This window comes from Argentina silus (genome assembly GCF_951799395.1).
Source record: "Argentina silus genome assembly, chromosome: 2".
Classification (NCBI taxonomy): domain Eukaryota; kingdom Metazoa; phylum Chordata; class Actinopteri; order Argentiniformes; family Argentinidae; genus Argentina; species Argentina silus.
In genome coordinates, this window is record NC_139656.1 from 7,716,263 (window position 1) to 7,734,609 (window position 18,347).

General features: G+C 44.5%; 1 protein-coding gene across 3 annotated transcripts in view; it reads right to left on the reverse strand.

Annotated features, from left to right (window-relative positions):
- Positions 1-46: 46 nt before the first annotated feature.
- Positions 47-18,347, reverse strand: part of LOC310801043 (serine/threonine-protein kinase PAK 3) — a 25,681-nt gene continuing 7,380 nt past the window's right edge. For 2 of the 3 annotated variants that reach the window (XM_083664990.1, XM_083664991.1), the window contains 15 exons: positions 13,317-13,510; positions 12,860-12,960; positions 12,551-12,704; positions 12,321-12,358; positions 10,829-10,891; positions 8,771-8,917; positions 8,486-8,660; positions 7,953-8,016; positions 5,704-5,752; positions 5,472-5,584; positions 5,221-5,338; positions 4,912-5,011; positions 4,548-4,744; positions 4,092-4,229; positions 47-3,788 (listed from right to left, as the gene is read on the reverse strand). In XM_083664990.1, coding sequence (XP_083521116.1) covers positions 3,699-3,788; positions 4,092-4,229; positions 4,548-4,744; positions 4,912-5,011; positions 5,221-5,338; positions 5,472-5,584; positions 5,704-5,752; positions 7,953-8,016; positions 8,486-8,660; positions 8,771-8,917; positions 10,829-10,891; positions 12,321-12,358; positions 12,551-12,704; positions 12,860-12,960; positions 13,317-13,488 — 1,719 coding nt within the window. In that variant the 5' untranslated portion in view covers positions 13,489-13,510 and the 3' untranslated portion in view covers positions 47-3,698. Of the gene's footprint in view, positions 3,789-4,091; positions 4,230-4,547; positions 4,745-4,911; positions 5,012-5,220; positions 5,339-5,471; positions 5,585-5,703; positions 5,753-7,952; positions 8,017-8,485; positions 8,661-8,770; positions 8,918-10,828; positions 10,892-12,320; positions 12,359-12,550; positions 12,705-12,859; positions 12,961-13,316; positions 13,511-17,273; positions 17,386-18,347 lie in introns of those variants that run through there. The other variant, XM_083664992.1, reaches the window with a different exon arrangement.

An 18,347-nucleotide genomic window follows, 5' to 3' on the forward strand; every position in this document is an offset into this window, starting at 1 on the left:
AACTGGCAGGGACCAAGAAGCACCTTCAAGCATTCTGGATTTTGATAATATTTTAAGCTTCCTTAAACTAATGTGAAAAAGTCAGCATGAACCAAGAGATAATGCCATTTTTTAGGGACTTGCTACACCATACATTTACTAAGCAGATATATACTGTAAACTATGGAAGTGTGTATAACACTACATTCCATTTACACATATACAAATATCAGTGCCTCTTTTCATATAGTTGTAAAACAACAGCTACAGTATTTGCTTAAATATTGGACTGTTTATTAAAGGCTCTGAATATATCTACAATGTCCATTTTTGATCAGTGGTCATGTGTTGTTTGGTGTCCTATCGCAGAAAAAGTGAAATGCTTAAAGGGCAAAACGTGTGCATCTAAATAACTATTTCCTTGCTTGGAATGAGAACATCAAATACTTCTCTGAAACATGTATTGTATGTCTCCCTATGGGCTGTTGTATGTGCAGTGTTGACGTAAGGGAAAGCTCTACTAAAAGTCAAGAAAAGTAAATCGATTCAAACCAAAAAGTACTTTTAGAATGTTTTTTATGTTTTTTTTTTTTATTTCAGTCCAGTTCCCAAACTGCAGTATTTTGTTGTTTTACACTCAAGACACAGCCATGCACAATTCATAATTCAAAAAGTCTATTGCTTCCACAATTAAAAATAGCTTATCCAAAACCTTAGTTTTCCCCCTTTGTTTTTTCTCATCTGTCCTTTCTCAAAGATGGGGAAAGGCCTGCTGAGATACGCCAGATGGATCAGCAGTTTACAAACCCAGATAATAATCATAATAATAATAATAGTAATAATTTAAAAAGAAACGCTTTTTTGTCTTTGTTCCGTTCTCTTGATACACATTAATAGAGGAATTTTCACACCACGTGTACAGGTTTACACATTCAGAAGAGAGGAATGTACAGGAGCGACCGCGGAAGAGGAGGAGGAGGCCGGCGGGCGTCCGCTGTCCCAGAGTTCATCTTTGTGCTCATAGTTCAGGCCTGTACATGGAGAAGAGACCAAATGTGACAGGGTCAGGTAGTTCCTGTGACATCGCTGATGCCCTCAGCCACCAGTCACACTCAGCAGTAGTGCTCAGGACAGGCTGTGTGGGCCTGGTCACAGAAGGCTGCATCCAAGTGCTCTGTCCAGATGGAGTAGTGTCTGATACAGCCCAAGCAGGATAGTTTGATCCAGGAGTGTAGCAAGAGTGTTTCTTTTCTTTTGCAATTTCCAGGGTGCAAAACATTTACAAATACATACCATAGAGCAACCTGAATATTTTAATTTTCATTTAAGTTACGTAATTCTGAAAAATGGGCATTTTTTCCATCCTATTTACATACATACACACATATCCTAACAATGTCAGCCTATTTGGAAATGAATTAACATGTATCATTTTTCCCATGCATGAATCTGTCGCGTCCTTCTTGCAATGGACAGTCTGACCTCTCCTGCATTTTTACATATATGATGGAGGTACAGTATGACTGAGCAGCTACCCTGCACCTCCCAGTCAAGGTGGACAACAGGAGTGTGACATCTAATGCAGACTGAGGTAGCTCCCTCCCTTACAAACGCACACACATACATGCTTACACTTACACATACAAGCATACATACAGTAATTCTTACATACTTTTACACTGACACTCATTCATACGCATCCAGTACATACACACCACTACCAGTGTGAGCTCAACTGCAAAATCAGGGGCAGTGAATGGATAGGGCCTATAGTCCATGAAGCTAGTGGCCAGTGAAACCCTGACATAGGGGCTGTCTACACTACTGCTTAGATCTGCAGTGTTCAAGACAGGGTATGTGTCTCTTCTATTCACTAAGCTCTCTGTCCCAGGTCTGGGATCAGTGCAGTCCTGAGGGATGTGTTGGCTACAATGGACCAAGCAGGGGATGCCACAGGGATATCTATTACTAAGCTATTAAATGAAGAATCGAGAAACAATCTATACTTATATACAGATAGAGCAATTAGAAGAGTTTTCTAATTGCCTCAGATATGGGAAGAGAGGAATGGCAGAGTGAAGGGGAATGTGATCCTCTTGTTTTGAATGATCTTTAAGACAGGTTACAATCATGAAATGGCACTCATCAATTCAAAAACTGTATCATGGGCAAATGATTCACCAACACCCTCCTCCAACCTACCACACACACCCCAAAACTCACAAACACACAGAACATATACAACAAAACTCACACATTACGTAAGACAGTTTTAGCAACAAGACACTGGAGCATTAAGTCTTAATTTATGCTAAGAGGGGGAAAACTCCTGAAGTAATACCACCCCATTAAAAACTATACATACACACCTCATGGACGGACAGAAAGACAGACAGACACACAGAGGAACATGTGTGCCAACTCCATGACTTTGCTGATTTGAACAAATGGCTTCTCACTCTAAACATAGAATCTGCTTCAGATACATACAGGTATATTCACAGATCAGAGATAAAGCATGCAAAAGTAAGGCTCATTGATGTGAAATAAATGGTAACATTGGCAACACTCATTTTCAAGCTAGCTTGTTGGCAGAATATCCCCACATAAATAGATGTAGTAATACAATGTAACGTCTTGCAAATAGTCTTTCTTATTGACCTTGAGATCCCGTCTGACTGATTGCTCATTTATTCTGGTCACATAGTTGGAAATTAATTAATGTGTTTCTAATTTTAAAATAATCAGAGGTATTTGTCTGTCATTGATATGGGCTTAATGTTTAACTTGGATTATGAAAATTGGTTTAAAAGCTTTGACCTTCAAAATCTGAACACATTGTGCCTCATTAGTGAGGCAGTAGTGATTGAATCAGCCTACACTGCAGCCTTGGCACATCCTGTCATTCTGTCAGACCTCGGAACATTAAGAAATGTTTGGGTGGCCAAGAAATTCCATCTACAGTATGTCATGGTGTACAAAAGCCAAATGGTTTTGATGGATATTTGCCCCTCTCTCTCTTCTTTTCTCTCTCTCTCTCTCTCTCTACCACACACACACACACACACACACACACACACACACACACACACACACACACACACACACACACACACACACACACACACACACACACACACACACACACACACACATATACGACAGTCTGCAGAGGATGAGCAGGTTGGTTACACAGAGCCATAGTCATGCAGGCGTATGTTGGGTCCAGAATATTAGAGTCTGTCTCTCAGGTCAAATGTTCACTGCAAGTGAGGCCTGATGGTGCATTAGGAAAGGAAACCAAGGCTATTGTGGGACATGGAAGGATTCACAGGCTCTCAGTTCTGTTATTCTCTCTGCTTCTCTTCCTGGATCTCTCTCCCTTCAGTAGAAAAGGAGCACACATTTTTCTTCTTTTTTTCTCCTCCTTTTTTTGTCTCCCTCACAGGACACACACACTCTCTCACACACACACACACACACACACACACACACACACACACACACACACACGCTTCTGACAGGCTGCTCCACATGTACAGAGTGCTGGAGGACTAAAAGAGGAGGCAGGCTCTTCAGCAGCGTCCGCAGAGAGGCTCCAAGGCCAGCTGTCCATCCTCTGTATGAGGCAGGGGGGGTATCTGTTCTTGTGCTTGTCACACAACCCCCGCACATCAGGGAGCAGGGTTCCAGCGCTGTGTGTGGACACACGGCGCCCCCTAGCGGCTGCTGTTCTTTATGGCTTCCTTTGCTGCGACAATCAAGGGGGTCAGGCTGGAGAGGGGCTTGGCTAACTTCAGGAACGAATGCTGCAAAAGACACAGAGAGGAATGTTGTGGAGAGTGTTCAATTCTCTGTGCTAACGTTGAGATTAGTATCAGGATAACGGTCAGTTATTGGTATTAGGGTTCAAATTAGATGGAGATAATTGTGGTCAGGGTTGGGTTGGGGTTGAGTTAGAGTGGTAGTTTGGGTTGGGTTTATACTTCAGTGGTCAGTGTGGTCAGAGTTAGGTATAGAGCTATAAGCCTCCACCAATAAGCAACATGAAAAGTGTGAGGTTGTAAACCAGGCTAAAGTGTTAGAAGTGGTGAAGTGGTCAGTAACTGTACCTGGAGGAGCTCCTTAGCTGAGCCTCTGCGGTCCACGTCCATCTCCAGGCAGCGGTTGAGGAAGTCTCTGAACACAGAGGACAGCCTCTCTGGGTTCTGGAGCTCAGGTGTCCCATTGGTGGCTATCAGGTACAGGGCCTGGGGGGGGGGGAGGGGGGGTGGAGATAAAGAGGGATAGTTACTGTAGAGAGACATTCTGTTTTACTTCAAGTGAAAGGAAACGTGACTGCAGCAGTTAGTCTGCTTGACCAGGCAACAAATATTCTATATGCCATTAGATATACATAGACAATCAAGTGGGTGTGTATGTTTAGACTTTTTTATTGGTGTGTGCTTAGTACTTTGAAGCCATTTAGTGTATTTAAGTGAGAAATCTGGTGCGGTCATACTGTGTCTAATGTGTCCAACGTCGGTACTGCATGTGTGTGATATGTCTGATGTGACACTCTCTCTTACCCTGAGTGGGTTCTCATTTAGGTAGGGTGGTTCTCCCTCAACCATCTCAATGGCCATGATACCCAGGGACCAGATGTCCACTTTGGGTCCGTATGCCTTCCGGGTCACCACCTCCGGTGCCATCCAGTAGGGCGTGCCCACCATGGTGCTGCGCTTATTCTGCTCAGGGGTGATCTGGGCACAGAAGCCAAAGTCCGCTGCAGAGAGAGAGAGACATACAGCATGTCAGTCACTCTGTCCCCTGCTGCTTTAACCCAACCACACTCTCTAGTCTACAGGACACCAACAACACAATCCCTGCTATTTGCTGTGTCATTATATTCTTATTCTGTGCCCTCCTGGCTGCCCCCTGCTGGTGACTTACTGAGCTTGACGGAGCCGTCCATGCCCAGGAGGATGTTGTCACTCTTGATGTCTCTGTGGATCACTTGGTTGGAGTGCAGGAAGTCCAGAGCCTGCAGACACTGTGGTAGACAAACAGACACAACCGAATCAATTGAAAGGCCTGAAAAAAGGCCTGGAAAACAGCTACACTTCTTCTATTGACCTCTTAGCCAGCTGTTTTGAGGGTAGTTGTGGAGATGAGAGAGGTGGCTGACTGAAGTGCACAGATGGTCAGGCTGGTCAGAGGCTGGTCAGCTCCAATGTGTGATAGTAGGGAGCCGGCTATTACCTCTCTGCAGACTGCAGCGATCTGACCCTCATCCATGCAGGTCTCAGTCACCACATCTGTGAGAGAACCCCCCGCTAGGTACTCCATCACCACCCACAGTTCATCCCCAACCAGGTAACTGTGGAGAGAGAAAGGGAGGTTATATATCAATTGGCCACAGATATTCACCATAAGCTCCTGTGTGTTCTACTGCTGGTATACTTGTGTCTCGAGGCAGTTACTTGTGTCTCTAGGCAGTTTATGAGCCTCACCTGTCCAGGTAGTTGACTATGTTGGGGTTTTTGTTTTCCCTCATCACTAGGATCTCATTGATGATGAGCTCCTTCTTCGGCTGCTGTTGCAGGTTCATCTGCTTTATGGCCACCTGAGAGATAATAAGAGACAAGGAGTTAGTAGATAGAAGATAGTTTGGAGTAGAGAATCTGGATGGGTGAGGGTGAATGAAAGAAACATGGTTTTTTAAAGACAGTTAAATTGTCTTACCTCCTGGCCAGTAGCAATGTCGATGGCGGTATATACAGTTCCAGATGCCCTGAGGAGAACAGGAATACATAAATGCCAAACAGAAACAATTCTACATGGAGGTGATAATGTTCCTCCTGAGCAGACCAAAGAACACCCAAACCAGCCTTCCCAAACACAGCTGAATTCAGTTAAGTATCTCTACCAGGGAACCCAAACAGCTCAGAGGACATTCAGCCATATCAAGTGTTTCCTCACTTCACCACCAGAGGGCAGCATTGACCATAGGCCAGGTAGTGTCTCTTCATTCTGGTAATGAGTAATCGGAGTGATAAAACTGCCAATGAAGTGACCTTTCCTCCCTGGTCTCTATGAATGTCTTTCATGGGTCATAACCCTACAGTCTATAATGTAATAATAATAATTTTACGATGTGCATTTGAATACACTACAGAAAAGAGCTCATTCTGTCATGAGTCATGTAGTGTGTGTGTGTGTGTGTGTGTGTGTGTGTGTGTGTGTGTGTGTGTGTGTGTGTGTGTGTGTGTGTGTGTGTGTGTGTGTGTGTGTGTGTGTGTGTGTGTGACATCTGTAATGTGTTTAGTACATGACTTGGATGCAATAGTAAAGTGCACTTGCACATGTGCAATACAGTTTTCATCATGTGTGTATGTCCAGCCTTTTTTGCTGCCGTGTTCCATAGGCCTACAGTATATGGTTCTGTGTGAGGTGTCCTGTCCTCTCAGAAACATGTAGAGTGTGTATCTTGCGGGTCCATTAGTGTGTAAATTACATTTTGATCCCTAGACCACAACAGTCGGTGTAGAGAATTAAAACGCTGACATAAGTAGCCCGAGCAGCCTTTTAATCTGTCAAACACAGATTAAAATAATCTCATAAAAGCTCTCTCTGTTTGGCACCCCTGGCTGGGGTACAGTAACCTGCAGTCCTGTCCCATGATGTCCTTCTCTCTCGCCTGACATTTTACACCTCTGAGTGCTGGAGGGCACAGAAGTGCTCCTGTAACCCACCACCCTGCCAACCTTCCTGCCTGGGGGCAAGATATCGTGGGCACCTTCCCGGTTACAGCTTGGAGGATAAGGGGGAGCCGTATCCTGTTTCTACCTGACTGAAGCAGTCTTTGTTTTTATGATTCGACATTTTCTGCTTGGGAGAAAGCCAGTCCCCTTCGAGGAGTCTACCTGGAGTTTAGAGTTTGGATCCACACCATGAAGTTCAGACTATGCCAGTGCTGCCTTACCTATACCAACTTTACCTACTGTATATCAAGTCACTTTTCTCTCTCCTCTCCTCTCCTCTCCTCTCCTCTCCTCTCCTCTCCTTTCCATCGTTTCTCCACCATTCCTCCCCCTCTGTCTTTCTCTCCCTCTTCCCCTCTCTCTCCATGTCTCTCAGACTCTTCGGCAAGACCAGTGTATTATCAGTGTGTATGAATAATGAAACAGTGCTCCTGTTTGGTCTGGTCAGTGCTAGTGGAGGCAGATATGCTAACAGGTAATTCTGTTGGAGGTGTGGTGAGAGGGGAGCCATCCATACGGACCATTGAGTCATTTGGAAGCTTCTTGTATGATCTACAGAGGTCATGGAGTGCATGTCATGGCCACTGATGTCAGGGTGTGTTAAGAGCTCACATCCTTTGGTAATTTATCCCTGTGCATGTCAGGTTTTATGAGCCAAAAATGTTGTGGAAATCCATTCATATCTGCGCCGTCGCTTTTGTTTCTTAGATACAATGTTTAGTTTCTGTTTCATTTCCACCCACATTGATTAGAGAAGACCTCAGTGGTGCGTCAGGAGAGCAGAGACAGAGTGGCGACATGGCTGCAGTGCTAGACAGGCTGTTGTTGTGCTCAGGTCTCAGTGAGGTGGAGTGGTGATGTCAGGGCTAAGCTCACCCCAGACTCATGCTCTCAGAAAGACACAGAGAGAGAAAGGGAGGGGGGGGAGAGAGAGAGAGGGAGAGAGAGAGAGAGAGAGAGAGAGAGAGAGCTCATGAGCTCATCTGGCCCACAGCCATGTCTGGATAAAGTTCTAATTTCCTCTCTCCTTCTCTTTCTTCTCTCTCAGACCCTTGAACCTCCCTCCCTCCCTCCCTCCCTCCCTCCCTCACTTCCCACACTCACTCTCTGTCTCTGGTCTCTCCTGAGTGAGGTTCTCTCTCTCTCTTGACCAGGCTGACTACCAGAGACTGCTCTGTTCCAATATCAGCCAGTAAGTAGTGAGTGGATTTGGATTGAAGGTGGACTTACCCTTGTCCTATTTTTTCAAAGCGTGTGTACTTCTTTTTGGGGTCCCCCACACTCACAATGCTCCCTAAGAAAACAGACAGAGTTGATTAGTTGAGAGTATGGTGAGTGTGTGAACATGTCAATATGGAAGGCTGATACACACACACACACACACACACACACACACACACACACAGGGATCACTCAGGGATGTGGCCTGCTGTGGGGCCATATAGTGCAGCCAAATACACTGATCTGTGCAGCCTGGTGCATGCTGGGAGTTTGACCTGGACAGCAGAGCAGTGCTGTTGGACGTGGATATAGGCAAACAGACAACTGTAGGCTGAGGGGCACTGTCTACGGAAGGCCGCTGGGCCAATCTAAGGCTGTAATCTCAGGCTTATTGAGCAGTCCACTCTAATCACTGTAGTAGGATGGCTTTGGAGCAGAGCAGGCTGGAAGGACATCACATTACACAGTATGTACTGTAAACACATCACCCTCACAGAACCCGCACTATAGGTCTACAGGCTCTGTATGGTAGTGAAACATACTCAGTCTCTCCAGGATCTCCTCATCTGTCATTTTGGACTTCTTCCTCTGTCGGTCAGTGTTGCGGTACAGAGTACTGGATGTGTTCTCTGGCTGGACCTGGGACTCCGGTGGGGTCGTGACCTCCTTCACGGGGGCCAGAGGTGCTGCTGGCTCAATGACAGAGCGTGTGTAAATCTGTAGGGACAAGAGCAGGACAGTCACCATAGTGGGCGGAGTAAGAAGCATACATGACAGCCAGTTGAGTCTTCCACCTGTAATATGGTAAGTTATAGCTTCACACTCACAGATTTAGTATGCTCAGGTCGAGGTGCGATGACCGGGGGCATCTCATCGTCATCATCATCATCCTCTTCCTCCTCTTCCTCCTCCTCATCCTCCTCCTCTGACACAGGTGGAGCTATCGGGGGTTCTGATGATGATGTCTTAGCAGCCTGAGGGGTAAAACAGAGTGTCAGTCAGGACGTCTGTGGTACGTTGACAACTGAATACAGCTGGATTAACCTGCAGCCCCCAATGAAAAACACATTCAGCAGATGGATACTGGGTAGAGATGATTCAGATCAAGACTGAGGATGTAACAATTTCAGTACCACATCCAGCAAAGGGCAGAGAGTCCACAAGCAGCAGCTCATTAGTAAGGGCAGGTGATGCACGATGATTTGTCCTGGGACATTTACATTCTCATCATATGAATGTTGCATGGAATGAGTTGAGACATGGTGAGACTTCAACTCAAGTTAGCATGAACACATATTCTATACACTAACATTTTCAAAGAACAACAGTACTGCTTTAAAAAAAATAATCTTATTAGATACTAGAATAATGAGTTATGTTATTATAAGGTAAGATACTGTACAAGAAAGAGGGGAGATATGAGAGAGACTTAATGTGAAGGGAACATGCATTGTGGGTGAGATAGTGGGTGTACTGTAGTTTGAGGGTGAGATAGAGGGTGTACTGTAGTTTGAGGGTGAGGTTATGACTTCAGAGTGAGGAATTTGCCAGGAAAGACATTACAGTTAAGAAGGAACACATGCTGCTGCTGACAGTCTCACAGTGATAATCTCTGTTGTAATGTATCTGACTGTGGCTTTATGTATTTACTGTATCTTGCCAAGCCAATTGCCTTAAAGACCACAATGGAAATAAGTCTTAGATTGTATTGTGTAATATGCTCAATGATTTATTCATGTACATGTAGGTTTTTGTACTGTGCGTGCTTGATTTTAAAATTGACTAAGAAACTAAAGGCAACGAAAAGTTCACAGAACTACAAGCTACAGGATAGGCCTTCAGTTGGTCCAGGTGCCATACAACCAAAACAACCACTAACCAAGCAGGCATTTCCTATGACTATTCTCTCCTTTAAAGGATTTCTATTCTCTCATACTCACACACCTGTTGGGAAAATGATGGGTTAAACAGTACATGGGGTTCAGCGTTTTGTAACTCAAAAAGAAGCAACTAAGAGGGCCATCAACCGAGTGAGCGCTTGGTCAGGTTTGATCCCCACCAGCAGTGGGTGCGTTCGGAGCCTGAACTCATGTGTACCCCTAGCCTCGTGTAAGGCGGAAAATACTTCAACCATCGCCAGCTGAGGCAAAGGCATGCCGAGTAAGATGGCAAAGAACAAAATGTGCATCAGCCAAGCATCACAGCTTAGCTAGAGGCCAGGTGTCTGGCTAAGTAATGGTACAGAGCCAGCCTCCCATGCAGGGCCTTAGACCTGACTGGGGAGAGGCTCTGCCTATAGTGGGGAGACACTTCTATCATGGGATGACTGACCTCAGATGGAGCAAATAGGGTCAGAGTTCTAAGGAGAACCATAGGAAGACAAGGCATACAGAGCAGAACATAGCAGAGCAGAGCAGAGATGAGGGGCTAGCCAGCTAACTACCGGTAAGCAGCAATAACAGGTTTTCACTGGCCATGCGTTCATATCTAGACAGCTGATGGACTTTTAATACAGGCACATATTGGCTATGGGGATACAGGTGTGAGAAACATGGGTTCATACATGCAGGAATTTGACAACCATCACAACTCTCTTTGGCATGCGCCCCTGCCCTGAATTTTAAGGATGGGCTATTGGAAAATGCTTACAGTAGTACAGCCAAGTGGTATAACAGAGCATCCATTACATCAGTAGTTTGGGAATTTGTGGTTTGGGAATTGACCAGATCTATTCACATGACCCCCCAACACATCTTAAATATAAGTAGTGTAGTAAAGTAGTGGTGCCTGGATATCTTATACATCTAAACATGATAGGAGTTCAAATGGTTCAATTTAGTGACAGCCAATGCAGAAGTATGTGGAAAGTAAGATGGAGGAGTTACCTTGTCAAATAACGCGCTGCAGGTTCTAAGGCTGACAGGAGGCCCAGACGACAGCAGTCGATTCTGAATGTAAAGGTTGAAAATGGGAGGATTTACTTCAAAACAAACCCACACAGCAATCAAGAGCAAACGGACTATAGAGGGAGGGGAGGGCAGAGGGCAGGGGACTGATACTGAGGGAAGGGGATTCATTTCTAGCATCATCATCTAACTGTGCATGTATACTCCTAACATATCAAATGAGGAGAGATTTTACTGTACTATAAAGTGTAATCTTATTATCCACTGATGACTAGACCTGGCTGCTTAAAGGAATTGGGTGATCAATACAATGACCAGTGGGAGAACTTCATAGTATCCACCTTCGGACACACCTTCGTGATTCTCTTGGAATCTATTGTGGTGTTTCCAAAGACCTCTCCATTTAATACAAATATTTGGTTGATTAAGAATGCAGTGTTGTTAGGCCTCAACAACCTCTACTATTTATTGAACTGATCCACTGAAATCGTGGTTGATGCCCAGATCCTTATGGTCTTGCTTTAGCAACAATAAATCAGGAACCCACTGTTGTGTGAGTCAACCAGCACTGCCAACTAGAAACAGGCTTCTTGAGCGGTTAAGATGGATATGTCAAGACTACATCAAAACAAACCTATGACAGTGGCATCCTCAAACTCTTAACACCCATGCCAAGGCATTGAAGGCCAACAATAATGTCACCAACAGAAAAAAAAAATGGAATGCAGGTGAACGCCCATGAGTGGTCCTCTCTCTCAGTCCCTTCAATAAACATTACTCTGACAGCGACACTGTCAAGTCATGCCAGCTAACTCACAGAGAATGAGTAGTGCCCTAAGGGAGAAGCCACCAAGCTCACGTGGTGTGAAAAAACATTCTGTAGGCAACTAGGTGCCGTCCACTGTGCAGTCTATGTTCAATAATCTGTAACTTACCTTGACCTTCCCTACTGGTTGGGCTCAATAGGGAAACAGTCGTTTTATAACATTATAAAATGTGACAGAACTACAGTATTCATGGCAGAGGACCAGAGACTAGTCATTAGGCTGATTTCCAAGGGGAAGTTATGAGTCATGTGAGGTCATGGCGATAATAGATACAGCAAGAACAGGCTGTCTGTAGTCTAGCTTTCAATTCTCCAAACCTCCAAAGTATACAGCCAGCTGATTGGAGGGAGGGCTGTTTTACAGCCCCTCTAAATGTAATCTAATTGGTTATTCAGTTATTCTTGAAAGCACACTTACTGCAGTGTTTGATGAAAAAGCTATCAGTGTGCTCATTTCAAAACGATCATTTTGTGATCGATATTATCCCTACTTTGAAAGGTATTGAAGTTTTTGCACGCTAATAAATAAGTAATACTGCACTGAACGCTGTACATTACCTCTGATGAATCTACATATAAAACCTGAATATTTCTCATTCAATACATTAACAATAAGGACTCATTTGGAGGAAAGGACGGACTTACCAGAGTGTTGGCTGCTATGTACCCATGTGCTGATTTGTCTGAAATAATAAAATAATGATGGTCAGATATCTAGTTCTAGATATCATACTGATCCATACAGTGTCACAGATCAGCATGTCAACATTTCAGTAAATATTCTATGCTTCTATTGAGAGTATTTTGGATACTGAAATTCTAAGACAACAGTTTGGACACAGATAGGGTGTCTGGGCACTGTGTGCATGCTTTACCTCCGGAGGTGAAGCTCATGTATTTCTGGTTGTTAACCGTCTCTTTGGAGTCATAGAACTTGAGCACGTCCAGCACGGCCTGTGGGTTCTTCTTCTGCTCCAACTTGGTGATGTTGGAGGTCTGGAGGAGCCGTGCCCACTGCTCCGGGATGCCCTGATGATTAGGTTCAAGGGTTAAAGGCCAGAGGTCAGATCCAGTCTATGCCCTTGTAGCTACCACTGCACACCCACCATGTTTGAATAATGTACTATAAACACACAGTATGTAGACAGAATGTGGGTGATCTGCTGTTGAGGGGGTATACTAACAGTGAATTCTCCTGTAACAGCATCAAAGCCGACATGTATGGTGTGTTCAAAGTCCGAGGGCAGGGAGATCTCAGGGCGTTCCTTTTCCTTCTTTTTGTTTGCTGCAGAGGGGACAAACAAAATACCATTCAGGTCTATTTCATACACTGTTTTAAAATGCTCAAAACTGATATTATTCGTCAGCATTGGTATGAGATATTCTTTCTAAAGAATCCTGTTTCAAAGGATTATGTGGCATTGGCAACAACATAACTCTGTTTGACTCCTGTTCGATAAGGGTGAAGCTAAATATAAATATCTCAAGTTGCATAAGTCAGAGGGGACGACCTAAACCTAATAACACTGTGATGTTCCTTTATCACTGATCAAAGGAATCCCTGGTTGTCAATGGACCTGGGGAGTGTGGTTGTGCCTGTCTACAGTATCTGTAAAGGGTGATATGAAAAGGCCTACTCACTCTTGTCTCCCCCAGGGAAGATGGAGCGCAGGCGGACTTTCTTGTTCTTCTCTTCAGGAGCCATTGGGAGAGGTTTGGAGCCGTGATTCACAGATGAAGAGTCTCGGGAACTACTGTTCATTCTCAAGGGGGGGGCTGGCGGTTTCTCTTCAATATCGACACTATCGGACATCTTTAGTAGCACTCACAATGTCCTAGGAAAAAGAGAGAGGGAGGTTTAGAATTTGCTATGATACACAGAATGGTAAAAGGCTTTTAGGACGGAGAGGAGAGAGAGGGGAGCAATGCCAAACTACTGGCTCTCCCCTGAGATATAAAAACATACTAATGTTCACCACTCCCTCTGCACACAGCAGGCGTCCTTTACATCAACATCAACTCCACCACGACAGGAGAAGACAAAAAAAAAGATTTCAAAAACAAGGTTTTTTTTCTGGAAAGGCAAGGCAATGCACAACATCTGTGAGATCCAAGTTACATCGACATACTTGGTTTCAGCCTGAGTACACATTCTGTAACACAGATGTGTTAACAATGTCAGGAGTTCAATCAGAACCTCTTCCCTCACTGTGGGTCTGTACGTTGAGTGTGAGGAGATGCATGAGCAGCCTCCAGCATGGTTAAATCTCCATGGGTCAAGAGGAGGGCACTCTCTGGGCACCAGGGGGGCACAATATCCCATAATCTGGCTCTCTCTGCTAAAACCTTCAATTTCCTGTCATATCTTTACTTTCTGCTTCCTAATCTGTTTCTTGGAGGAAGCCAGCCTCTGTGTTGAGGTACCACTCTCTGCAAAGTTTTATATCTCAGATGTGTCATGACAAAATACAATCCAATCTCAAGACTCCAGACTGAAAAATAACATGCATAAAATCATGTTTACTGGGTATTTAAATCTAAATTAAATCATTCAACAGAAGTTCTCAGCCAAAGCAGATTAAAAATATTTACTGAGATGCTGTTCCAATCATCTTGTGAGAGGAAATACTGACACAGAAATAAATAATATGGAAGCTGCAGGCCACTGACATACATGTTTGAGAGTGAGACAAATTGACTTCATTTCACCAAATCTCAAAAAAGCATCTTATTCCTCCTCAGCATAGTCAAGCCCTCATAATACACCCCTGACTGACACATATTCTGAAGTAACTTCCTGGACCACTTTCTCAGTTTGTAGCCTACTTGTTTTGCATGTGTAATCTGATAACCAGAGACTCAACCAAGCATTAAGCAGATATACAGTTACAGTTGCAGACACTCCCAGTCACATTCTAATCGATCAATGTTTATGTAACACATGATACAACTGGTTTCAGCGCCACATGTCAATGTTTACTTTGCCTTGATTAAACTGCTTTATTCTGTCTGTCACATTTCACAACAATATTCCCACAGACATCTCAGTCCTGAATATGAATTTAGGCCCTTGGTTGCAGTTGTGGTTTGTGGGCAGGGCAGTGGTAAGAGCAGGGCCTAGGTTATGGCTAAGGTTAGGGCAGTAATATAAAGCAGGTTTCAACAGAGGGGGGTATTTTCCTCTGCTGCTCCTCTACATTGTTATTGCAGCTGCAGGCTTTTCAAAGCCTCTCCTGGAGTATCAAGAGTAGGGTAATATAATGAGAGTGACAGGGGCATGCCCTGCATAGCAAACTGTGGGCCCTGGAGAAGTAAATGCAGCGACTCCTAGTTAGGGATTGAAACTACAGCCAGAACATTGGCCTATTTTGGTGATATGGACAGGGCACTAGATGGGATACACATCTGAATGATTCTGAGAGAAAAATCTGTTCACATAAAGTTTATGCTCAAGACACTACTAATAATCTCCTGATGTTGTGCAGTTGTGCAGTGTCAATTGAGATGATGATGAGAAAACAGTTACCAAATGAGTTGTTTAGTGCTGGGACAGTGCTATTGATGTCCATTGGCTTTGTTTAACTGTGAAATGGCAACCAGGAGCTGGGCTACATGGTCATATCTCTCATCCTCTCTCAACCTCCATCCCGCCACCATCTTAGGCTCTTTTCACAGCCTAGCCCCGAGGCCAGGCCCATCATGTGATGTACAGTCCAACAGTCTCAGAAACAGGGCCAGGCAGCCCCTCGGAATAGAGACCTACATTAGTGAACAAAGACCACCAGCAAAGGGAATCACTCCCGGATCATCTCTCTCAGCTCTGATGTACTGCGTTAACATGTCCAAGATGGCAGTTTTTATAAGAGTGTGTGTGTGTGTGTGTGTGTGTGTGTGTGTGTGTGTGTGTGTAAGTGTAAGTGTAAATGTAAGTGTACAGTAAGTGTAAGTGAGTGTAGGTTAGTATCTTATGTGGGGGTGTTGGAGTGAGTTTGTAATCATCAGCATGGAAAAGGCAAATGCAAGATCTTATCAGTTCATTCCCATGAGAAACTACTGAATCATGCCCGTCTGAAAGAGGTGAGGAGAGGTGATTCACTCGTGGTGTGGAGAGATGAGGTAGACTTATATATTACTATACTATAAAGGATTAGTGTTACAGTGTGGGTGTCCTCAGTGATAAGATATTAGAGGCTGTATCTCTAGGACTGAAATAGTGTTGCCTCCTACTCTCCCACACTAAGCTAGTTCCTGCACTTGTTTGGGTGTGGCAACTCATGCCATATCTCCCCAATCTGAAGCAGTTTTTCTGGATATACCTGAACACATGAGGGCTCCTGCTGTATTGAGAAGTGCAGTTAGACCAGGGGACTACGGCCCTGCAGCCTGGTCACACACACACACACACATACATACACACACACACACACACACACACACACACACACACACACACAGACACACAGACACACAGACACACACACACAGACACACAGACACACACACACACACACACACACACACACACACACACACACACACACACACACACACACACACACACACCATCTGCGACCACTGAAATTCTGTTTAGTTTTTCCCATCCTCAAAATACTTGTTTGTATCAGACAGAGCAAAGTGGATGATACTAGCTGGTATACTGGATACTGGATACTAGCTCAGACAGACTCATTTCCATTTTCTCTAACCTGATGTCACTATTACTGTACGTACGAATACCAAATGTACGTTTTCTCTATTCAGTTAATTATCAAATATTTCAAGCTAGATGCAATACCTCTGAGAGAAAATCTATACAGTGGATGTCATAATACCATTAGTCATGGCCCCTATTATGTAAAAATGACATATGTAAAAACAATACACTACTTTCAGTACCTTGTAGTATACAGACTAGTACACTTCAATAGAGTTGTGCTTGTGTTAGCTTGCTAGGAACATAGATATGAATCTGTGTAAAGCAGCACAACACTAGATGTCCAGAGTATAAACACTGGCCAGATGTGACTACAGTAATCATGCAAGATCCTAACCAATCTGGTCAGTATCTGGTCAGCAGGCACACTGGAATGGAGAATCAATGGTTGCATCACCACATCACAAGGTGAGGCGAGGTTCAAAGCCTCCAGCATGCAGTTCATTAGAACAACGCTGATGAACAACTCTCATTAATGCATCATCACACAGGATCACAGGCTTTCTCTGTAGCACCTGACGAAGACTGCACATACGCACGCATACGGAAAGGATATTGGGGATTTTCATGGAGACAGAGATTTATGTACTGATTGACATTAGGATCTGTCATGTGTGAGCAGTGCAACTGAGTGTTATAGCTAATACAAAGAACACTTATGCCAGACTAAGACTGTTGCCATGAGAAGGCTACAGTATCTACCTCCTGAGTACACTGACAGTTAGGGGAACTCCACTGGCAGTTACAGGAGGCACTGGCAGTTAAATGATGAACACTGTTGGTTATCTCTTTCACTGCTGTGTATCAACATTGTCAGGTTGGCTGCATTCTGCCAAAAGGAAGTCCCTTCCCTTCCACCATGGGCGTGGCCCCTTGCTGGTCACCTGATTAATGGCCGCTCCAGGACTGCTGAGTGGTCAGGCTCCAAAAGGACTGTTAAAGATGGCCGATCCACAGGCGCCCAGACATTCCTTGTCCTTCATTGTAGCATAAAACACTGACCTATTTACTGGGCAGATTGACAGGGAGGCAGGCAGGCAGGCAGGCAGGCAGGCAGGCAGGCAGGCAGGCAGGCAGTTAGTGGTAGAGTGCACTGCCCCTGAAATGAGCATCTCCTGCATCTGCAACTAGCCCTGTTTCTAAGAACACTCCCAACATAAAAAAAACAACTGAAAGCTTATCTGTTTTTTTTTTACTATTTATATGAAGGGTTTGAGGAAAAAAGGCTTTTGTAGTGCTGAAATAAATAACTGAAAAGGAAAAATGGATCACTCTGTCAGCAAAAGAATTCTCTCTTTGTCATCAATGAATAGCTTATTTTAATGCTGCTGTGAAAACGATACCATGATGGTCACTTAAGATCACATGCTGTGAAAACAGGCAGAAAAGTATAAGTAGAGGCAGGAAGAATTGAGCTACTGAGCTTACATGATAACATGCCTTAAATTACCCTTCCTCTTCTTGCTTGGCTGAGCTAGCATCACGGTTGCCACATTAGAATATGACGTCTTGACAGAAATAGGAATGCACACTTGTCAAAAAACCACAGAGAGCCATTTACATCACATACCCCCCCCCCCCCACACACACACACACACACACAGACACACACAGACACACACACGCGCACGCACGCACACACACACACACACACACATGCCCACTGCCTAGTGCCCCAGCATCGCCCACACAGTCTCTGAGATATAACCTGGGATGCTTCCACATTTCTCTTCCATAAACTATTAATATATCCATGAAGAGCAGGCATTTTCTCTGCTCCTTGGTGCTGATCAAACATTAATGCTGAATTAGAATGTCTAAGGCAGGAGAGGAGCTGCAAAGGGTTGTGATCTGGAGCCCATGGTGGCCCAGTAAGGGCCCAGTGCTGGAGAGGAGTCTCCCTGAGCCTCACTGATCAGGACAGCCTCTGGCTCCGGCTCAGGTTCTGGCTAGGAGGG